Raw genomic sequence first — 24365 nt, 5'->3', positions numbered from 1 at the left:
CCTGGGCTGGCACTTTGGCCCTCAGTACCATGACATATGCGCTGACCAGACTGCAGTACACCTCGTGCCACCAGTAGCTACGAGAAGCAGAGGGGCAGTCCATGGACATAAAAATTATTTGGATATGTTTTCTGTGACTTTGTGTGCAGGTTGACAAGGGTTAAAGAAGAGTAGACCTGTCTAACAGGTTCAGGTACCTGGCATAGTAATGGCCGGATACCCAGCCAGGTCTGGCCGGACGCCTCGCTGTGCAGTTTAAATTTGAATTTTGCCCTCTCAATCCTACAGTTGTTCGGGTGCAGACATCGGAAAGTCTTGACGTTGAAAAATTAGTCCTTTGAAGTGTTAATAAAGGCCAAGTAGATTGTTAATATCAGCGAATGCGATGTAGCAGCGTGCACGATGAAAACAATCGATGATCCGAGGACACTAAACATTCTCTCCCATTGACTTAGAATTGGTTGCCTCCATGGAAGGCAATTATTTGCTTGTGAAAATGAGTTCACAATTAGTAACCTTCCGTATACACTGCAAAGGTTAATACATGGCTCCAAGATTATACATACAAAATCTCATTTGTCGGCTTGACTCCACTCATAAGTCATAACCTCAAAGCTCGAAATTCGATTCAAACTCGATCGAAGTGCTTTTTTCTCCATTCGAACTCAACTCGATACAAAACTCGACATACTTGAGCTCGACTTGATAAGTATATAAAATCCAACATTCTTGACTTTTCTTGCTTGACCGAATCTGACTTGGCTCAAAATACTCGCACTCCCTCTTTTCGTTTGTTTTTAGTATTAGATGGTCCAAGTGTAGTAATACCATTGAATGGGCTATGGAAGAGAGTCATGAATGCCTGAGACAAGCATTCTTTCCCACAACTATGGCCTCATTAGCCTCAAACGAGGGACGGTCTTTTAATCTCCAGACACCCATGTATCCGTTTCATAAAACTTTTTAAGTCTCTGAAATTTTCTGATCCAGTGAATCCACAGAGTGGTAAATGAAGAGCATAATCACATAACCAATTCATCGAATCAAGCTAACAATACCATTTTAAGTATAAAAAACGAAACACTCAACTAAGCTCACAAGCCGATAGAATCAAATATTGTTAGGCTCGAACTCAGCCCGACAAGTTACTCTAGCTCAAGGAATCGAGCTGATCTCGAGTGAGCGAAAAAGTCCAGCGTGAGGAGCTTGACTTGCACCCAGCGAAAAAAGTCGAGCATGGGGAGCTTGACTCACTTGCACCCTTGGACTCTAGCGCAGTCTACGAGGGCTGATCAATTCGACTTTGAAATTGGGGAAGATGGAGAAGAAGCTTCCCAGCTTTAGCCGGAAGTTCAATACACCCGCATGGACAAATTCCTGAAAATCTATGCATGGAGGAACTAAGAAACCATATGAATCTGGATTTAAAGTTCTTAATCGTGAGAGATTCTGTTCTATGTCTCTTCGTGATCAAGACGATGGTTTAAGCGAATATATTCCGATTTGCTTTCAATCTCCCAAGAAATTAAAGAAGCTGTTGATCATAGAGTTCCAACAATCGACTTTCGCGATCAAAGTTCGGAAATTGCCTGTCTTCGCGTGGTTTTTTCTCTCGTTGGCGTGGGGATGAGGAAAGGTGACTAATGCCAGTGATTTCCTCTAAACATTATCATAAGGATCTCACCTAGATCCTTCATTAGGCAATATTCTGTTTGAGCAATAAGTACTCCGCAACACCCGTGACCCGGAACTCCAAGGTTAGCGAGCCCGTTACCTCAACCCCGTCAAGACGCTAGCAATTAGGAAGTCTCTCTACACAAAGTATGTTGCAGCTAAGCAACACCAACACGCGAAGTTTAAAGGTTCACTCACAACATTGTCCTACCTCTGCATCATAACTTTTCCATGACAAGGAATCTTCATAAAACTTTCTAGGAAAGAGTTTTTTCGCAATTGGGTTTAAGTGATTCGGACAAGTGTTTAATTATTGTCGTACGAGCCACCGGTACTGTTCGATCGACGGGTAATAAAATAGTAATTAGGCACAAAGAAAGAAGATTTAAGGTGGTAAAAAAAATTAGGGGTTCAATAGCTATAATAATAGCAAATCAGATCTGGTAATTGGCATTATTGCGCCTCTATATTGACGACTTTGATCTAATGTTGGTCCAAGTCCATTTAATGTAACATTAACTGCATTGGATCCCTTAATTCGTCCTATCTTTTTTAGAATAATTTGTTACATGGATTTCTGTGGTATCATGCCAACTATAAGGCGCAATCCATGTGATAAAAGGAAAAGGAAAAGAGCTCTTGACGCAGTCTCATTCTTAAGTAGTTAATAAAGTACCAACTCAAGATTAATTTGCAAGATTTGACGATTAAGACACGAAACATCCCTCTCTCTCTCTCTCTCTCTCTCTCTCTCTCTCTCTCTCTCTCTCTCTCTCTCTCTCTCTCTCTCTCTCTCACATATATACCCTCTCATTGCTCTATTCATCAACTCAAAGAACTAAGATAGCTCTCCCATAATCCTCACATCACATGGCCAAGAGCAAGGTCCTCATTGTTGGCGGCACCGGCTACATCGGGCGGAGGCTTGTGTGGGCAAGCCTGGACCAGGGCCACCCCACATACGTCCTCCCGGAGACCGGCCTCGACATCGAGAAGCTCCAGACGTTGTTGTCCTTCAAGAGGCGCGGTGCCCATCTCATTGAGGGCTCGTTCTCGGACCCAAGGAGCCTTGTCGAGGAAGTGAGGCAGGTCGACGTCATCATCTGTGCCATGTCGGGCGTCTACTTTCGGAGCCACAACTTCCTGATGCAACTCAAGCTCATAGAGGCCGTCAAAGAAGCTGGAAATGTCAAGGTAAACTCATTTTTTCTCTTTTAAGAGAGGTCTTTATTGAGTTGTTACTATTCACTAACTTCTTTTATTTGTTCGGTTCGAAGTTTTTCATAGGGTTTTAGAGAGTATTATGCGCTTCATATGATACTCAATTTCAAAGCAAGTACTTATATCTATGGAGTGCCCAGTAAAACAATTAACTTCTCCTGATAATTGATGTAAAAAAATTGATCTAATATCTGTCTTTGGAGTATTCATGATAGATATTTGTGTTATCTATATCTAAGTCTCAAAAAGTTCAAGATTTTACACAGCGACATATCTATATAAGACTAAAATACTCCAAGATTTTATTGATAACATAACGCCGTCGGAGACAATATATATTTTTACATAGAGATCTAAAGATATTTGCGGATATAATATATATATATATATATATATATATATATATATATTTTACCCTTAGAGTACAGAAAAAATGTAATTGTCTAATTTTCAACTTATGATAGGACTTTCTTCACTTGTTTTTCTTTTTCTTTTTCTTTTTTACCTTATGCACATGCTTGACTTGGACATCCATCCAATGTGTTCCACACCGTAGAGAAGAAAATTTTTCGAGAAAGTCAAGAGAATAGGAGAAGTACTGCGGACTTTTTGTGCGTGTATAAATTCGAACAGGACAAATAGAGTCTATATCGTCATGTAAAGAAGACGACTTTACACAACCGATCTCACTTTTAATTTTAATTTGAGGTGTTTGATCTTTCACTCTAGCGGTACCCATCAAATCAAAAGTGAATAAGGTTGTGCAAATTGTGATACATGTGCACACATTATATGATTATCTATGCGGTTGGATCTTTGTTTTATTCTATTCTTATTTTGTCATGCTTATGATCAAAGTCTTATTTAATCTTCGCGGGCCATGCGCTTGTCGGCCACAAGCGAGGGTCTACATGCCCTCACTGGCCACAGGCGAGAGTCGCAACCTTGGTTGGCCAACAAAGGCAAGCTAATCTTCGTCTTCTAGACCAGCACTTCCAGAATCCTTGCTCATCAGCTCCTCTGTGCTCGCCTCCAATGACCTCCAATTCGACCTCATCGATCGGCAGAGCTACGAGCCTAAGGATCTCACGAAGGGATCCAGGCGAGGGCCATAACTCTCACCTGTGGCCAGTGAGGGTTTGATCGATAAAGAAGATGAAAGAGATGAGCAACGGTGTTGAGAAGAATAAAAAGAAAGAACAGGAAAGGAGAAAAAAATAATTTTAAAACAATATCGTTTCGGATCATTTCTTCCATGTCGGCCGTCAGAAATGCCACGTCAGACGGCCGGCGCTAACTGGACTACCACGTCAGCAATTTTTGGCCTAAATTGGCCTAATAGACTACATTGAAATATTGTCAAAAGATTTAAAACTCATTGACCAAAGTGAAAAGTTTAAGACTGAATTATCGGTGTAATAGATTTTAGACTTTTTGGACAATTTTCCCCTCTCTCCATCCAAGTTTTCTTTTTTTAGGTTTTGCTAATGTACCGTCAGACCGGCATCACTTTAAAAAATCCTCATGCATCAAATACTGACGACGATTTTAATGTTTTTTTTAATTTTTTGCAGCGGTTCTTGCCATCAGAGTTCGGAACAAACCCGGCCCGAATGGGTCATGCAATTGAACCGGGAAGGGTCACATTCGATGAGAAAATGAAAGTGAGAAAAGCAATCGAGGAAGCTAAAATTCCTTTCACATATATCTCCACCAGCTGCTTTGCTAGTTATTTTGTGGGTAGTCTCTCTCGGTTATCGAGTCTCACTCCTCCAAAAGACACAGTATATCTTTATGGAGACGGCAACATCAAAGGTATGTGAGGTGCATAAACCTACTTTAGGCATTACAACAAGGGTTATATTTTTCTCCGTATCTAATTAGAAGAGTTCTTTTCTAACCATGCTTCGGATAAGTGGGTTACAACCATTTAGAAATATGTCTTTTTCGTTCCGAATAGTCAAAGGACAACAAGTCTTTTATGAATTTCTATGTGGTAAATTCGTGAGTGTATGATTCTTGCAGCGGTTTTTCTCGATGAAGATGACATCGCAACGTACACGATTAAAACGATTGATGATCCAAGAACACTGAACAAGACGGTGTACCTGAGGCCACCAGAGAACATTCTGTCCCAAAGACAACTGGTGGGTATGTGGGAGAAGCTCAGTGGAAGGACCCTGGAGAAGAGAAGCATTTCTGCAGAAGACTTCCTTGCCTCCGTGAAAGGTACTTACCTGATTTATTGTTTTGTTAGATGACACGTAATTATAAGAAAATTTCGACCCCTTTTGTAGAATTTGGTGTTGGAATATCCTTAGGTTCACTGACTACGCGAACGATAAACATGTCATGCGATGGTGTTTATGTTTTTTTATTGCTGACAGAGAACCTAATAAAAATTCTTTGTATACCTTCAAGAGTGACCTGCTGCATAATTACTTGCTACATTAGCTTCAAATCTATGGTAGATCAGATTTAGTTAACATTGATCTATCCTTTCGTTTCAGGAATGGATTATGCGCAGCAAGTGGGGATGGGGCATTTCTACTACGTATTCTATGAAGGCTGTTTGACAAACTTTGAAATTGGGGAAGATGGAGAAGAAGCTTCCCAGCTTTATCCTGAAGTTCAATATACCCGCATGGATGAATACCAGAAGATTTATGCATGATCGTGCTAAGAAGCATTTGAACCAATCAGAGTTCACTTTCGCTATCAAAATAAAAAATCTTGAGTTCTCTGTAGTGATTCTATCATTTCTGTAATTAAACAATGGTTTCAGCCCAGATTTTCGATTGATGATCGTGTTCTTTTCGGTCTCAGGAGAAAAGAAAGACCATCTCAGAGTATTCCTACAATGATCCTAGCTCAGGTTTTTCGAGTTATTCAAAAGCTTTCTTTTTTGTAATTAGTGAAAATAAGATAACTCAGGCACATGGGGATTCACAAGAACAGGCTTGATCATTTCTCATAACTCAACTTAAAAATTCGGGTTTAGCCAATAGGCAATCTTTTGTTTCTGATATAGCTTCCAGTCATTTGAGAATATTCCAGTTAAAGAGAAGAAGCAGTTCATGTATTCCTAATCTGTCATCACAATAGTATTCCCACTATGCATGTGTTAGGAAGACCTCCTTAGTCCTTCCCTACCTGTCAGCATCATGTTATAGTTAATCCATTTCTTGCATAAAAAAACATAGCCGACACTTTGATTCATTCTCTTTTGATTGGTTGTGTCATACAAGACACCCCTTGAAGCCTTTTCGTAGGGCAGTTTCATCAAGGTTCCTCCCTATAAAGACGAGCTTGTTTTCTTCTCATCAGGAACCCATTCTTTTCCTGGACGGCCATCCAATGTTGAATGGACCGCCTGAAAGAGAGGCAATTTTTGAAGTAGAATAAGATGAGGATTTAAACCAAAATGGCTAGAAATAAGTTCGTAAACACAGATAGTGGAACCTGGAATACATATCGTTGCTCATAACCAGTCATTGACAGTACACCCTTCATTCTGTACAAGTCCTCCCCTTTTATTTCAATCAGTCTGTCTAACCAATCATCAACCTAATTCATGGACATTGCATGTGAGAGACGTGTTTACACAGACATCGTCAGAGTTGAGCAAAAGCAAACTGCAAGTGCTAGAATGCAAACAACATATGGGACACAAATTCGCACGCATATTATTGGCCAGTGACGAATACAGAGATTTATGCAAATTCCAAGGCCTCATCAGAGACCAAGAGTATTAGATTCCATCTCAAAGCACAGATAAGAAAACATGCCTTAAGATGTCAAAGTACATTGTTAGTTTTATGAGTACACACATCTACACTTTACTTGAACGACCAATGATCAAGCGTAAAAGTGCTCGCCTGAGCCAAGCTGCCAAATACAGTATTGGGTTATAAGTCTCCAAGTGAAAAGTGCAGACTACCATGTTCATTCAACCCAACTAGAAACAATGTAGGTGAGATGCTCATTAGGCCTCCGAAACCTCTTGATATTGTCTTCATAGATAGTAAAAGGGCACAAAGGGAAGACACAGGCTCTATAGTTGAGGAAAAGCTGAAGCGTAAAGTTAAATTTATGCCCGAACCCAAGGCAGAAATTTCAAAACAATTTTTCTCACTTGGTCTCCACACGATGTTTCTCCTTCAGGTTCTCTGCTTTTGCTACGTTTGACGACCGCAGTAGAATTGATCTACCAATGAATTATCAAAAGTATTGCACAGGGCTAAAATAGTGAACACAGATATCAGTAGCAGTCGCGCAAAGAAAAAAAAGCCAAAATCCATTGGACAACATGTCAAGAATTCATCAAAAAACACTATCGTCATGCATTCTTGATGGAGCTAGGAAGCCAACTGCACTCACTGCTTGCTTCTCGCTGCCAAATGGCGATGGCACTTTGGCCCTCTGTACCATGACATATGCACTGACCAGACTGCAGTACACCTCGTGCCACCCGTAGTTACAAGAAGCAGAGGGGCCGTCCATGGACGTAAATATTACTTGGACATGTTTTCTGTAACTATGTGTGCAGGTTGACAAGGGTTAAAGAAGCGTAGACCCATCTAACAGGTTCGGGTACCCAGCATAGTAATGGCTGGATACCCAGCCAGGTCTGGCCGGATGCCTGGCTCTGCAGTTTAAATTTGAATTTCACCCTCCCAATCCTACGATTGTTCGGGTGCAAACATCGGAAAGTCTTGACGTTGAAAAATTAGCCGTTTGAAGTGTTAACAAAGGCCAGGTAAATTTGTTAATATCAGCGAAGGCGAAGTAGCAACGTGCACGATAAAAGCAATCGATGATCCGAGAAACACTGAACAAAATGCTGTACATAGAGCCACCAGATAACATTCTCTTCCAAAGACTTAGAATTGCTAGCCTCCATGGAAGGCAATTATTTGCTTGTGAAAATGAGTTCACAATTAGTAACCTTCCGTATACACTACAAAGGTTAATACATCGCTTCAAGATTATACATACAAAATCTCATTTGTCGGCTTGACTCCACTCATAAGTCGTAACCTCAAAGCTTGAAATTCGATTCAAACTCGATCGAGTACTTTTTTCTCTGTTCGAACTCAACTTAATAAGAATATAAAATCCAACATTCTTGAGTTTTATCACTCGACCGAATCTCACTTGGCTCGAAATACTCACACTCCCTTTTTTTCGTTTGTTTTTAGTATTAGATGGTCCAAGTGTAGTGATATCATTGAACGGGCTATGGAAGAGTGATGAATGCTTGAGACAAGTATGATGTCTCACAACTATGGCCTCATAAGGGACTGTCTTTTAATCTCAGACACCCATGTATCTGTTCCATAAAACTTTCAAGCCTCAGAAATTTTCTGATCCACATAATCCGCAGAGTGGCAAATGAAGAGCAAAATGATATAACCAATTCATCGTATCAAGCTAACAAAACAATTCTAGATATAAAAAAAGAAACACTCGATTAAGCTCGCAAGCCAATCGAATCAAATTTTGTTAGGCTCACACTCATCCCGACAAGTTACTCGAGCTCAAGGAATCGAGCCGATCTCGAGTGAGCAAAAAAGTCGAGCACGAGGAGCTTGACTCACACCCAGCAAAAATGTCGAGCACGAGGAGCTCGACTCACTTGCACCCCTTGGACTTTACCACAGTCCACGGATGCCGATGAATTCAACTTCGAAATTGGGGAAGATGGAGAAGCAGCTTCCCAGCTTTAGCCGGAAGTTCAACACACCCGCATGGACAAATACCTGAAAATCTATGCATGAAAGAACTAAGAAAACATACGAATCTGGATCATGAGTTCTTAATCATGAGAGATTCTGGCCTGTGTCTCCTCGTGATCAAAACTATGGCTTAACCTAATATATTTCGATTTGCTTTCGATCTCCGAAGAAATGACAGAAGCTGTAGATCACACAGTTCCAACAATGGACTTTCGCAATCGAAGGTTTTCTTCAGAATATTGTCGGCATGGGAAGGTGGCGTTCTTACACCAATCGTCATGGAATAATTCTGGTGTAGCCGACAGGCTAATAGGAAGGTGTTGCCGCCGGAGCACCAGCTTTGATGGTCTCTGTTGACTTTCCTCCTAGTTTGAATCAGATGTCAAACTGTGGAGGCCCATTCGTCACCATCGCAAAAACTCACACTTTCATTCTCAAATGGAACCGAAAATGAAAAGAAAATTTGAAAACTTTCGAGACTAAAGGAGCTTTGAAATTCTAGATATGTAGATCATCTTCATCAGAAGTCAAACTTCATCGTGTGGATCTGCGCCTATTTCTCATTGCATGGTCCGTGTACGCACAACAAAGCTCGCATCCATTTTCAACAAAACGCAGCGAGTGCCGGACGATTTGAAAGGGCATCATGTAGTTTTCTAATTTCTCTAGTGATCAAAAGTTCCGAAATTGCCTGTCTTCGCAAGCTTTTTCTTTAGTTGGTATAGGGATGGGGAGAGGCAATTAATGTCATAGATCTCCTCTAAATATTATCATAACGATCCTCCACCCATTAAAGAAAATTTGATTTGAGCAATAAGTGGTCCGCACCATCCGCAATCCGAAACCCCGAGGTTAGCGAGCCCATTACCGTAATCTCAGGGATTTGTTGAATCGAACTTTTGATCTCGTGAAAGATAAATATATCCTTTTACAACTAAACCAATCACTCTGATGGTCCTGCCTCTACATGCTAACTATTCTACGACAAGGGATCATCATAAAACTTTCTAGGAAAAGGGTTTTTTCGTGATTGGGTGTTAGTGATAGGACAAGAGTTTGATTATTGTCCCCTGGCATTGTTCGACCGACGTATAACCAAACCAACTAGTAATTAGGCACAGAGAAAGAAGCTTGAAAGCGGTGAGAAAAAGTGGGGGTTTTAAAGCTACAATAATAGCAAATCAGATATAAAAATTGGAGGCATTATTGCGATTTCCAATACGCGATCTGATCTGCTATACTTAGCTTTTAAACACTGACCAGTCGACCAGTTTAAAGGCAGACATCACTATTATCTATAGATTTTCTGTACTATCCTGCCAAGAATAAGACACGATCCATGTGATGAAAGGGGAGGGAAAGTAGCTCTCGACGCAGTCTCATTCTTAAGTAGTCGATAAGGTACCAACTCCAGATTTATTGCAAGGTACGGAACAATCTCTCTCTCTCTCTCTCATTCATATATACACCCTCTCATTGCTCTATTCATCGACTCAAAGAACTAAGATAGCTCTCCCATAATCCTCACATCACATGGCGAAGAGCAAGGTCCTTGTCGGCAGCAGCACCCGCTACATCGGGCGGAGGCTCGTGTAGGCAAGCCTGGACCAGGGCCACCCCCATGTACGTCCTCCAGCGGCCAGAGATCGGCCTTGACATCGAGAAGCTCCAAACGCTGCTGTCCTTCAAGAGGTGCGGTGCCCACCTCATCGAGGGCTCGTTCTCGGACCCAAGGAGCCTGGTCGACGACACAAGGCAGGTTGACGTCGTCATCTGTGCCATGTCGGGTGTCAACTTCCGGAGCCACGACATCCTGATGCAACTCAAGCTCGTGGAGGCCATCAAAGAAGCTGGAAATGTCAAGGTAATCAGCATTACATAAACTCATTTTTCCTCTTTTTTGAGAGGTCTTTATTGAGTAATTACTTTTCACTAAGTTCTTTCATTTGTTCTGCCCCACCATAAAGGAATTAGAGGGGTGGAGATGCGAGAGTTAGAGATAGGACAGACTCTTGCAATTAAATCAATGGAAAATCACTAGAGAAATAAATGAAGAACATTAAAGGACACCGGATATTTTTGTTCCAAGTGCCGGTACCTATCCCACGAGAAGAGCTAGCGGCAATGCCAGGAAATAATCCATTAATAATCGGAGAATCATAATTATAATTACCTACATACTCGAGTGTTTCTCACAACTATATTAAGTCAAGAGCAAACCCACAATATTTTATTACAATCTCTCATAGATAACTCAAAAAACTCACAGAGAGAAAATCTGATACTTTCCTTATTTGTTATGATGTATCTCTTTTCTCTCTCTTGTTTAATAGGAAAATTTTTTTACGAAACATCCTCAAATTAGGAAATATGCTCAAACTAGAGATATATTCTCAACAAAATGAATATTACACAAAAATCGAGTTGCCGGGATGGCCCGGTGAAGCAAAGCAATCTCAGGTCATTATGTTCATCGAATGAGGAAACCGAAGTCAAGAGTTGAAATGTTTAAAATATGTCTTGAATTTGAGCCCGATAAATAAATTTTCCTAATTCAAATAGGTTTTCTAATTTAAGTAAGTTTCCTAATTGGAGTTGGTTTCCTATTTCAATGGTTACCCAGAACAATTCAACATTATTTGTCAAGCATAATTTTCCAATGCCTCTATACATTAATTGCATTTATTGCCGATTAAGTTGAAAAGCTTCTTCCCAATGATCAAATTTTAAGGGCAAATATATGCTAACAAGAAGACATGATGATTAAGGTTACAATTATACAGATGTGTCCACCGACTTTTGCTTGGTGCAAGAGTTTCTTGCAAGCCAACCAAATAGTATTTTAATCAGACAATATCAGATTGATTAAATAATAATAATAATAATGTCAGAAATAGAAATGCGTGCCTTTTGAACCACCGCTATAGGTGGGTCGGTGCTCTATTCATTAGTTAAGACTTGGAGGGCTGCCATAAATTATTAATTAAGAATTGAATTTACATGTTCACGTGACTGATTGCGCCTTGTTTGTTGCTCTAACAATCTTTTGGATCCTTGTTTTATTCTATTTTTGTTTTGTCATGCTTTTGATCAAAGTTTTATTTAATTGTTCACCTTTTTTTAGTTTGAATTGCACGCTTCTAACTGATTGTTAGTCATGTTCTGAGATTGGCCAAAGCAGTGTCTTATGCTCTAATTATTATCATAAGGATTCCACACCCACTAAAAAATATTCGATTTGAGCAACAAATACTCCACACCATCCGTGATCTGAAACTCCGAGGTTAGCGAGCCCATTACTTTAGCCTCAAGGGTTCACTCACGACGTGAATTGAATTCATAATCTTGTGAAAGATAAATTTACCTTTTACAAGTAAGCCAATCACTCTGTTGGCCATGCCTCCGCATGCTAACTACTCTACAACAAGGAATCTTCATAGAACTTTCTAGGAAAAGGGTTTTTTTGTGATTGGGTATTACTATATAGGACAAGAGTTTGATTATTGTCCCCTGGTATTGTTCGATCGACGTATAACCAAACCAACTAGTAATTAGGCACAAAGAAAGAAGCATGAAAATGGTGAAAAAAAGTACGGGTTTTAGAGCTACAATGATAGCACATCAGATATAAAAATTGGCATTATTGCGATATCCAATACTTGATTTGATCTGCTATACTTAGCTTAAACACTGACCAGCCAACCAGTTTAAAGTGAGAAATCCTTATTATATATAGATTTTCTGTACAATCCTGCCAAATGTAAGACACGATCCATGTGATGAAAGGGGAGGGTAAAGAGCTCTTGACGCAGTCTTACCTTAAGTAGTTGATAAGGTACCAACTCCAGATTTATTGCAAGATGCGAAACATCTCTCTCTCTCTCTCTCTCTCTCTCTCTCTCTCTCTCTCTCTCTCTCTCTCTCTCACATATATATACACCCTCTCATTGCCCTATTCATATCTCAAAGAACTAAGACAGCTCTTCCATAGTCCTCACATCGCATGGCGAAGAGCAAGGTCCTCGTCATCGGCGCCACCGGCTACATCGGGCGGAGGCTCGTGCAGGCAAGCCTGGACCAGGGCCACCCCACGTACGTCCTCCAGCGGCCGGAGATCGGCCTCGACATCGAGAAGCTCCAGATGCTGCTGTCCTACAAGAGGCGCGGTGCCCACCTCATCGAAGGCTCGTTTTCGGACCCAAGGAGCCTGGTCGACGCCGTAAGGCAAGTCGACGTCGTCATCTGTGCCATGTCGGGCGTCCACTTCCGGAGCCACAACATCCTGATGCAACTCAAGCTCGTGGAGGCCATCAAAGAAGCCGGAAACGTCAAGGTAATCAGCGTTTACAAAAACTCATTTCTCCTCTTTTTTGAGCGGTCTTTGTTGAGTAATTACTATTCACTAAGTTCTTTCATTTGTTCGGTTCAAAGTTTTTCATAGGGTTTTAGTGAGTTTTATGCACTTCATATGATGCTCAATTTCAGAGCAAGCACTTGCATTAATGGAGTGCTTCGTAAAATAATCGATCTACTGTCTGTCTTTGGAGTAATCAATATAGATATTTGTATTATTTATATCTAAGTCTCGAAAAAATTCAAGATCTCACGTAACTACAAAAATAGCTATATATATATATATATATATATAAGACTAAACTACTTCAAGGTTTTATCAATAACATAACGCGGCTAGTGACGAAATTCATTTTTACATATAAATACTGAGATATTTATGGAAATAATTTTTTTTTCTTTACCTTTAGAATACAGAAAAAATGTAATTGTCTAATTTCAACTTAGGGAAAAAACCACCAAAAACCCCAAACTTTACCACTTGTGACACATTTACCCCGAACTTTTTTTTGTGTCATGAAAAACCCCAAACTATGCAACTTGTAACACATTTACCCCAATATACTATAGCCTAAGGCATTTTTAGTCTTTTTCCCTTTTCTATTTTTTTTTTTTTTTTTTTTTTTCGGGGGCTGCCCTCGCCGCGAGGTCTCCGGCGACCTCGCCGGCGAGGGCGAGGGACCCCGCCCAAGAGGCCCGCCTTCGCGGCGTCAGGCGAGGGACCTCCGCCACGCCGCCGAGCGAAGGCGCCCGCCCGCACCGAGCGGGCGAGGGAAAAAGACTAAAATGCCCTAGGTTACAGTATATTTGGGTAAATGTGTCACAAGTTACATAGTTTGGAGTTTTTCTTGGCACAAAAAAAAATTCAAGATAAATGTGTCACAAATGATAAAGTTGAGGATTTTTGGTGATTTTTTCCCTTCAACTTATAAAAGGACTTTCTTCTTCGACCAATGAAATAGGACTTTCTTCACTTATTTTTCTTTTTCTTTATTTTTTTCCTTATGCCCCATTCTTGACTTGGAGATCAATCCAACGTCCACATCGTAGAGAGGAAAATTTGTCGAGAAAGTTAATAGAGTAGGACAGCTGTTGCAGACTTTTTGAGCGTGATTCAAACACGAAAAATAGATTATATATCATCGGCGCAAAAAAAGACAGCTTTACACCATTGATCTTATTCAATTTTGATTTGAGGATTTCGAGCGTTCACTCTCACGATACCCATCAAATCACAAGCGAATAAGATGGCTCATGGAAAAGAAACTATATTAATACCATAATTAATTACCCGTTTGAATATCTATATGGTTGTGCAAATTATGATACATGTGCACACGTTTATGTGATTATTACAATTAGAGGGTCCAAACGGGTTTATAATTAATTATTCGCACTACTTATTAGTGCCAAACAAAAAAAATTATTTAGCTAATTCACTCAATTAAATTAGTCAAATATGAGGATTTGGATGATGAATTCATGATTTGATCATGGCGTCATCCATTTATCTAGATGATTCAAAACGGTTTAACATGAAGAGCAAAAGAAGAAAAACGATTTAGCTGCCATATAAATCATGTTAAAGTCAACCTTGACCAATTTGACCCTTCGCATTATCTGCTCGATCATTGGATATATTCAAAGATAGGGACATGGACGGCCACCAGTCCCCCACCTCAACAGGACGGAAAAATTATTCATAAAATTTTAAATTTATTACATTTTTATCAATTCAGTCTTAAACATTTTAATTATATCAATTGAATTTTAAATATTTTCACGTTCTGCTAATTGAGTCCATGTCAGCATCGGTCGGACGGCCTACGCCTATGTCAGCTCCGACTGGCCAAAATTAGTCGGATGAACTGAATTGACACAAACGCAAAATTTAGGATTGAATTGGAACAATTACAATATGTTTAAGACATTTTTAATAATTTTCCTCCGATTATGTGTAAAAGGTCTTTTCGACTGACAATAGACTAATGGCAAATATATGCTAACAAGAGACATGGTGATTAAGGTGAGAATGATACAGATATGCCCACTGACTTTTGTTTGGTGAAGAATTTCTTGTGACTGAACCAACAAGGCCAACCCAACAGTATTTTAAGCTAGACAATATCAAGTTGGTTATACAATAGTGTCAGAAAATCGATATGCGTGCCTTTTGAACTACTGCTATTGGTGGGAGGGCGGGTGCTCTACTTTATTAGTTATGAAATTTAATTAGAGGATAAAGAAGGGCTGCTACAGATTAATGATGGTCCTGCTTTTCGAAAAGAACTTGGGCCATGCATGTTCACTTTGACTGATTGCAACTTGTTAGCTGCTCAATCTAATAATCGTTCGGATCTTTGTAAGATCTAACAGTCTTCTTTTCTTGTCTTTTCCTGAATAAAAAAATTGCAGTTGTTGTGCCTTTAATTTTTGTTTAAGTTGCATGCTTCTAACTTTAGTTGTTAGGTGAAATTGAACCAAACTCCCCCGAACGTTGGGGGTAATACACGTTAATGATATTCGCTCTTTTTTTTTATTATCATAGTGTTCGTTAATTTGATTTTCTCGCATTTTATATATTTTCATTCTTTTATAGCAATTAAGGGTAAAATAGAGATTTCCTTCAGAAAATGAGATGAGAAATCCCTTTTACCGCACTGCACATGCAAATGGAAAAATTACTGAGGATTCACGGCTATAAAAAATGAAAGCCTGGGGGATATTGCGTAACAGTTGAAAATATAAGGGCGAACGTGTGCTAACCCAAAAGTTTATGGGCAGTTTTGCGTCATTTCCCCTAATTGTTAACTATTTAGTAAATTCGATTTGTACTTACAATTGCTTGAGGTAAATTTTCTATCCTTCTTATTTCTTCTGTTTCTTAATGGAACTTACTGTACTTTTTTTCTAGTTTATGTTTTCAGTATGGCTTTTCTTACATGATACAATATGTAATAAGATATTGCATCTGCAGAATCATGTTTAGGTGTAGACTCAACATTTTGTCCATTCATCTTATCCTTGCCATATTCTTTTTGGTTGGACTTGAACTGAACACTTGCTCTCCTGCAATTTGCAAAATGGAAAGTTCTAGTAGAGAGGTTATGATCATCGAACTTTATTTAACTTTTATAGATAGATAAGCAGATGATACATTCGGCTGCGTGAGTGCGTAATGCAATCGAAGTGTGTTGTGAAGAAATTCTTGCACTTCTACTATAAATGCATTTGTGTGTTAATGGTTATAGTATTGGTTTACCATGATAAATTTATGTGACACGTACTGCAATCGAAGTGTTTTTGTGAAGACATTCTTGCACTGATGTTTCTATTATAAATGCATTATGATAAACAAGAATTTCCTCCTAGATCTTGTGTTGATCTTCTAATAAGTTTCTCCATTTGAGCAGTGGACTCCGTAACTTACTCAATTTGTGCAATCAAATCATATAATTTCTTGAAATGGGGACATAAGGCTACTAAGAAAGTTACTTCTTTCCCGTCATTGTCATGATGTGTGCATCTCTTTCTCTATCGCCCAAGCTTCTTCTCTTTTTTTTTCAATTTTGCTAATGTATAGTTACGTCAACATCATGTTAAAGAATCGCCGCGCGACAAATACTAATGAGATTTTGAATGTATAGCGGTTCTTGCCATCGGAGTTTGGGATGGACCCGGCTCTCATGGGTCATGCACTTGAGCCGGGAAGGGTCACGTTCGATGAGAAAATGGAGGTGAGAAAAGCAATCGAGGAGGCTAAGATCCCCTTCACATATATCTCGGCAAACTGCTTTGCCGGTTATTTCGTGGGCAATCTCTCTCAACTAACGAGTCTCACTCCTCCAAAGGACACTGTATATCTCTATGGAGATGGCAACGTCAAAGGTATGTGAGGTGCATAAACCTACTTTAGGCATAATAGCAAGGGTTATATTTTCTTCCATCTCTAATTGGAGAAAAATCTTCTCTAACCATGTTTCTAATCAGTCGGTTACAACAGTAGGTTATTTGTATTTGTAACTCGCCAATCAAGAGGTTGGTTGGAGCGAGTTTTCTCCAACTAGAAATGGAGGAAAACATCTTCCCCATTTACGATAGAGAGATGATAACGTTTTCAATAAACTTACAAAAAGGAGTTGATTGAGTGGTAAAACAATCCAGACCTAAGCCTTAAGAAATCACAAGTCTCGTGTTCGATTTCTTCTTGGCACAACGACCCCCCCTAAACCCGACGTCGGTCCCAAATGCTACCATGTGAAATGATCAATTAATGTCGAAGTAGGTCATTCATCTATGTCACATTGGAGCATGAGGGAGCTATTACTTGTATTGTATATTCTGGATTCAATCTTTCAGCAATGTCTTGTTAGGTGAGATTGTGACGTACTGTAAATGTTTATTCCGTGTCAATAATGGGGTAAGAGCTTACCTAATCAACCATTATCCTCCTAGTCGTATCCCTGAACATCTTCATTAAATTAACTTGTACTTGATCAGAAGAGTGATCACTAGCTCCATATATCTAGTCTAAATCAGGACTTCATAAAATATTTAGACTGCTCGTAAAATCTATGAAGGTCGACAACCTTAGCTTGGTTGAGTCATTTAGCCAAGTTCAACACTTTTTTGTTCCCAATTAAATGACATGTATGAATTTCTGTTTGGTAGCTCATGGAAGTGTTTGATACTGCATTATTGTTGCAGCTGTTTTCCTTGATGAAGATGATATCGCGACATACACAATTAAAACGATCAATGATCCGAGAACACTGAACAAGACGGTGTACCTGAGGCCACCGGAGAACATTCTGTCCCAAAGGCAACTGGTGGAGATGTGGGAGAAGCTCAGTGGAAGGACCCTGGAGAAGAGAAGCATTTCTGCAGAAGACTTCCTTGCCTCCATGAAAGGTACTTACCTAATTTATTGTTTTGTTACATGACATGTACTTTTGTAGAATTTAGTGTTCGGATATCCCTAGGTTCACTGACTACTTAAACAGTAAAACATGTCATGCAATGGTGATCGTGTTTTTGAATGCTGACAGAGAACCCAATGAAAACCCTTTGTATATTTACCATCAAGAGTGACCTGCTACATAATTGCTTACTACATTAGCTTCAGATCTATGGTAGATCATATATATAGATAACACTGATCTATACTTTTGTTTCAGGATTGGATTATGCGCAGCAAGTGGGCGTGGGGCATTTCTACCACATATTCTATGAAGGCTGTTTGACAAACTTTGAAATTGGAGAAGAAGGAGAAGAAGCTTCCCAGCTTTATCCTGAAGTTCAATATACCCGCATGGATGAATACCTGAAGATTTATGCATGATCGTACTAAGAAGCATTTGAACCTATCAGAGAACACTCTCGCCTATCAGAGAACACTCTCGCTGTCAAAATAAAAATCTTTGAGTTTCTCTATCCCGATTCTAATTTCTATCATTTATGAGAATAAAAAATGGTTTAAGCCAAGATTTTCAATCGATGATTGTGTTCTTGTCGATCTCAGGAGAAAACAAACATCAGCTCAGAGTATTCCTACAATGATCCTAGCTAAGGTTTTCTGGGTTATTCAAAAGCTGTTTTTTGTAATTAGTGAAAGTAAGATAACTCAGGCACATGGAGATTTACAAGAAGAACAAGCTCGATCATTTCTCGTAACTAGATTTAAAATTTCAGGTACTGCCGATAGGCAATCTTTTTTTATAAGATACAACTCCCAGTCATTTGAGAATATTCCAGTTATAAAGAAGCAGCAATTCACGTATTCCTAGTTTGGCGTTGCAATAGTATTCTCACTATGCATTTGTTAGGAAGCCCTCCCTAGTCCTTCCCTACATATCGGCATCATGTTATAGTTAATCCGTTTCTAACATATATCAACATACCCGACACTTTCATCCATTCTATTTTGATTGGTTGGCTCATACAAGACACCCCTTGAAGCCTTTTCGTAGGGTAGTTTCATCGAGGTTCCTCCCAATGAAGACAAGCTTGTTTATTCTCTTCTCATCAGGACCCCATACTTTTCCCGGACAGCCATCCAATGTTGAATGGACCCCCTGAAAGGGAGAGGCAGTTTTTTAAATAAAATAAGATGAGGATTTAAACCAAAATGGCTAGAAAGAAGTTCGTAAACACAAATAGTGGAACCTGGAATACATATCGTTCCTCACAACCAGTCACAGACAGTACACCCTTCATTCTGTACAAGTCCTCCCCTTTTTCTTCAATCAGTCTGTCTAACCAATCATCAACCTAATCCATCGACATTGCATATGAGAGAAAAGTTTAAACATATATCATCAGGTTGAGTAAAAGCTAACTGCAAGTGCTAGAATGCAAACAACATATGGGACACAAATTCCCACGCACATTACTAGCCCAGTGACAGATATAGAGACTTATGCAAATTCCAAGGCCTCGTCATAAACCAAGAGTATTAAGGTTCTATCTCAAGAATGATAAGGAAACATGCCTTGTCAACCTTTCTAAGACCACTGGTCATTAATTGATTTGTTCACATATTTAAGCACCAACCATTAGATGTAAAAGTACATTCTTAGCTTTACGGGTACACCCACACTTTACTTGAACGACAAATGATAAAGTGTGAAAGTGCTTGCATAAGCCAAGTTGCCAATGTTCATTCAACCCAACAAGAAATAGTGTAGGTGAGATGCTTATTAGGCCTCCGAAACTCTTCATTTTGTCTTCATAGATAGTAAAAGTGCACAAATAGGAAACATAGGCTACATAGATGAGGAAGAGCTGAAGTATAAACTTAAATTTATACCCGACCCCAAGGCAAAAACTTTCAAAACAATTATCTCCCTTGTCTGCTCATGATGTTTCTCCTTCAGTTCTCTGCTTTTGCTAGGTTTGACGACCACACTAGAACTGATCTACCAAGGAATTTTAAAAGCATTGCGCAGGGGCTAAACTAGTGAACACAGATATCAATAGCAGTCACGCAAAAAAAAAATTCCTTGGTACAAAATGTCAAGAAAATTCATCAGAAAACAATATCATCAGGCATTCTTAATGGAGCTAGCAAGCCTACTGCACCCACTGCTTGCTTTTCGCTGCCAAATGGCGATTGGCTGGGCTGGCCCATCAGATCAAGGTGACAGAATACGAAGTTATGGCCCTCTGTACCGTAACAGATGCGCTGACCAGACTGCACTACACTCATGGCACCCGTAGTTACAAGAAGCTTAGGAGCAGTCCATAGACTCTCAAAGTGAATGACTAAACAAATTCATACCTTCATATCTTATAGTGAAACTCGTGTCACTTATATTATTATTATATTATTACTCCTTGATGGGAGCAATTTCACAAATAGAATACAAGAAGATGCAACAGTGCATGCATATATTTCCCGTGGACTTATAAATGCAAGAGGAGCAAGAGAGGGTCTCAGATGACTATTTACATGCACAAACACGAGACTTCCGCAAACAGTTGCTGGCCCCACCATATCATTCACTTTTCCATAATTAAAGCCTCCAGGGTGAATAAACTAACACCCGAGCAGTACATCATTCTACCGGGGAACTAGTTGAACCAAAAGACAGCACATAACCCCCATATGTAATCGAAATCAAAACACAAAGATCTAAAACAGCTAACAGAATTTTTACCTCATCGACATCCAGTGTACCCTCAGAAACAATACTGACGCTGGAAACTGCAGAATCATGCACATGATCATGATGATGCCCTTTGTGCTCTCCTGCATTATCTACTCATGCTGGGAAATTCAGTCATCACAGGTAACAAAACTACATAGAACTAATCGCAATACAAGAAGACAAAAGCAAAAGAAGTTTTGTACACATTACCATGCCCATGTTGCTGAGCATTACAGGATGAGCCCTCTCCATGAACTTCAGAATCGATTCTGCAGAGGCAACCGACAGTTTAGAACATGACACCATGCTGTGCAGCAAAAATTCCATTTAATTTGCAACCAGTCAAATATATATACTGTTTCCTAAATTGAAGAAAAAGTTACCTGTCCAGATCATAACCTCCCACTCCCAAAACAAAATCCATGTCAACACATCCATTTTTAGCTAGCTTGATTTGTGCCATCCCATTGATGTGCTGGAAAGTGCCAGTGCAGACATAATTAGAAGACAATAAACAAAGATAAAGCCCATTCAAACTTTTCTAAGAAAACATAACACACTATGAGCAACTCTATGATCCTCGAGGCACACACTAGTGCCGGAGAAGTTATAGCTTACAACTTGATCAATTTCCACAAATCTTCAGAAATTTAGGTTCCATGTCACGGTAACTATAGCTGATCAACTGTTGGTATCACCCCAAAACAGATCTAATTTGCCTCAAAGAATCTTGCACTAGTACACCTATCAATATGTTATCCTTCCTCACAGTGTCTTTGGGGTGACTTATCCATTTAATTGCACTTTTGGTTTTAATATTCGGGAGAACACTCGAAATCTTCAAAAGGAGATTGACTATGGACATCCAAAGTCAGTTGACATCATGTAAATTTTATTTAATTTTCAGAAAGTTAAAATTACTTCTTTTTTTGTTCTAGCAGGGATTTCATAAAGTATTTTTTGCCTTTTGATCAATACCCTTAGTCATGAGACAGTACTGATTATCCACTTTATCCAATTAGCTTAGCCAACGAAAAGTCCAGCTAACAAGAATATGGAGCAAAGTTAAAAATGACCTCTGTCCACAAACTCCTATTGGGAAGACCCAGTGCAACTTTCATTGTGGTGGGAAAGTGAAAGACAAAAATGATACTTCAAATAACCCATCTCCAATTGGCTGCCAAATGCTATTCGGAGTTAAAACAGATGGAAAGAGTCTTAATGTGGTCACTACTCATTTGAATTCGAATTATAGGAAAATGTTAATGCAAGCTTCGGCCATTAAATATGATAACAGGTACCAACTTATGGTCTGGGAGACACATGTTTATCATGTGTTCTAACCAACTCCAGAGTAAGTTGGGGTATGTTCACATCATCATTCTAGCTTAAGAGGTTCATAAAGAGACTGCTTATCCAATCGCAGCCCACCCCCTTTCTTCTCGATTGTCCTTGAAGAAAGGAGCTTAAAGAATATTAACGCCTACTGCAAAAGCATACCTTGATCCTTTTAGTCAATATATCCAGCTCAGCTTCAGTTGCCAGGTCAATCTACCAATATATAAAGAAAGACATCTTAAGAGATTAAAAATGACAACCCCCAGGCCCCAATTAAAAAGAAAAAATTGGAAGTGTAAATGAGAAGAATATCCGCAAGCATTAGTCAACCTTGTTTATTATAATACGGTCAGCGTAAGCAATTTGTTCGACCGCTTCATTCACAACAAATCTCGGTTTCACTTCATTTAAGTGCTTCATAGCATGCTTGGAGTCAACCAAGGTAACAACACCATCCAATTTCACATATCTTGAAACCAATTCATCAGAACAAAATGTGTCAATAACAGGACCTGGCTTAGCAAGGCCTGCAAGAGAATTTCATAATTAACACATAAGTGATAAAAAAAAAATTGGGTTTAAATGTATTATAATCATAATATCAAGACCACAGAATCAATTGAAAACATACAAATATAGCATATATAAATGCAGCCCTTGAGAATATGAGATGAGCAAACACAAAATTCAGCAAGGGCAATAGCTGTCCATTAGAAAGAATACAAATTATGTGTAAGCGTGAGTTACCAGTGGTTTCAATCACAATATGATCAAATTTGTCCCTTTTCTTCTTAACCAACTCCAGCAACATCTTCACCAAGTCTCCACGTACAGTACAGCATAAGCACCCGTTGTTAACCATTATAATTTCCTCAGACGCGGAAGCGTGACTTGCAACCAACGAACCATCAATATCCACCTCACCAAACTGAAAAGTCGGAGAGTTAAAACAACCAATGAGTATCTGCATCATCGATTCTAATTGCTTAAGCGTTAAACTATAGCTGTTGAATGGCACTGCACACCCCAACCAGACAGCCACAATCTCCATTAAGCACATAGGTATCAGCAACATGAGAAAGAGCCCTCTTTTAAACAAACTTGCAACAGCCACGAGAGACCACGAAAACTACAAGGAAATTAATAACCTTCAAATTCAGTATTCTGCAAAAATAGACATATATACCTGAAGCAGAAGCAGTACACAAGTTACATAATTTCATACATGATGTGAACTGGGTTACCTCATTTTCAATGACAGCAATCCGCTTGCCATGTTGAGCAGTCAGGATATGGTTGAGCAGAGTCGTCTGCACCACAAACCATCTCAACTCAGAACTACCACAACAGCACACCATCGATTACAACAATTCGTTAAGTCAACAAAAGAGAAAAAAGATGCCAACCTTCCCGGAGCCGAGGAAGCCGGTGATCACCGTGGCGGGCACGCGGTCGTCGAGACCGAGGGCGGCCGCCTCGGCTTCTTCGATCCAGTAGCCCGGCTCGGAGACGAAGCTCCTAACGTCCCGGCGACGAGAAATGAGCGGGTGGAGGCTTCGGACGAATTGGAAAGCGGGAGAAGAAGGGTCGGTGCAGCGTGGTCGGAGATGGGGATAGAGGTTGCTGCCCGATGCCGCCCTGGATATCAAGAACCTGAGCGCCGCCATTCAAGGAGCTTCGCCGGAGGAATACGGCGGCGGTCGTTGCCGCCCGCGGTGGCGACGGCGACGGCGACGGCGACGGCGAGAAGGTTTTGGGGGTGAAGAAGCAAGGTGGATAAACCCTTGTCTTGTCGGAGGGTTTAAGAGGGAGGAAGAAGAAGGAAGTCAGATGGACTCGGCCGAGCTCGACCGATAATGGGCCTGATGATGAACAAGAACTGAATGCTGAGATTTTACATTTCTCGAGATCTAAGGGTCCGAACGAACAAGACGACATTTTTACGTGGGCTTTATTCTAAGCGAGCGATGTGACGGTCAAATTCAATCAATGCTGCTCCGACCCAAAAAAAAAATCATCGCACCGCTGCAAAGATTCTATGGAAATTCGTGGTTTTTAGTTGAACCCGATTCAGATAGGGATGAGCATGGTTTTAGGGTAAAACCTGAAACTTAAAAACCTGATCGGTGGGAATCTGTAGGTTCCAGATTTCAAGAAATATGGGGTAGGTTCCATGTTTCAAGGTATGTAGAACCTATTTCGACGGATAGATTCTAGGCTCTAGGTAGGTGGAACCTAGAACCTGAAACCTGAAACCTTAAACAAGTATTTTGTATTTTTTTCTTTGTCTATGTCTTCGCGTGATCATGCGGTGTTCTATGGCGTTAGCTGATGAGTGCATAATCTGGAACCACTAGTCTGAACTTTCAATTTTTGACTTATTAATGTTTCA

General features: G+C 39.8%; 3 protein-coding genes across 5 annotated transcripts; 2 read left to right on the top strand and 1 right to left on the bottom strand.

The window, feature by feature from the left end:
- Positions 1 to 2486: 2486 nt before the first annotated feature.
- Positions 2487 to 5756, top strand: LOC115662417 (isoflavone reductase homolog). The gene is made up of 4 exons (XM_056318109.1): positions 2487 to 2868; positions 4470 to 4710; positions 4921 to 5124; positions 5406 to 5756. The coding sequence occupies exons 1-4, from the start codon at positions 2545 to 2547 to the stop codon at positions 5567 to 5569; spliced, it is 933 nt and encodes a 310-aa protein (XP_056174084.1). The 5' UTR covers positions 2487 to 2544; the 3' UTR covers positions 5570 to 5756.
- A 4478-nt stretch (positions 5757 to 10234) lies between these two features.
- LOC115662481 (isoflavone reductase homolog) lies at positions 10235 to 18460 on the top strand. 2 transcript variants are annotated; one of them, XM_056317991.1, is made up of 4 exons: positions 10235 to 10497; positions 16634 to 16874; positions 17694 to 17897; positions 18164 to 18460. In XM_056317991.1, exons 1-4 carry the CDS (start codon positions 10255 to 10257, stop codon positions 18325 to 18327), a joined length of 852 nt encoding a protein of 283 aa, XP_056173966.1. In that variant the 5' UTR covers positions 10235 to 10254; the 3' UTR covers positions 18328 to 18460. The 2 variants fall into 2 exon arrangements, with proteins under 2 accessions (XP_056173966.1, XP_030440485.1); XM_030584625.2 differs by lacking the exon at positions 10235 to 10497 and adding an exon at positions 12588 to 12966.
- Positions 18461 to 18772: 312 nt separating this feature from the next.
- LOC115662475 (uncharacterized) lies at positions 18773 to 23888 on the bottom strand. 2 transcript variants are annotated; one of them, XM_030584615.2, is made up of 10 exons: positions 23380 to 23888; positions 23218 to 23283; positions 22721 to 22901; positions 22304 to 22500; positions 22136 to 22186; positions 21019 to 21110; positions 20846 to 20904; positions 20645 to 20745; positions 19152 to 19256; positions 18773 to 19060 (listed from the first exon to the last, which is right to left on the bottom strand). In XM_030584615.2, exons 1-10 carry the CDS (start codon positions 23638 to 23640, stop codon positions 18923 to 18925), a joined length of 1251 nt encoding a protein of 416 aa, XP_030440475.2. In that variant the 5' UTR covers positions 23641 to 23888; the 3' UTR covers positions 18773 to 18922. The 2 variants fall into 2 exon arrangements, with proteins under 2 accessions (XP_030440475.2, XP_030440476.2); XM_030584616.2 differs by having other exon boundaries at positions 20645 to 20736.
- Between the last annotated feature and the right edge of the window lie 477 nt (positions 23889 to 24365).

This window comes from Syzygium oleosum, unplaced genomic scaffold (assembly GCF_021117445.2).
Source record: "Syzygium oleosum isolate NSW1041296 unplaced genomic scaffold, Sole_v2.1 Sole_v2.14, whole genome shotgun sequence".
Taxonomy (NCBI): Eukaryota; Viridiplantae; Streptophyta; class Magnoliopsida; order Myrtales; family Myrtaceae; genus Syzygium; species Syzygium oleosum.
Note: the sequence above shows the minus strand (reverse complement) of the source record. Positions and strands in the feature narration are given on the sequence as shown.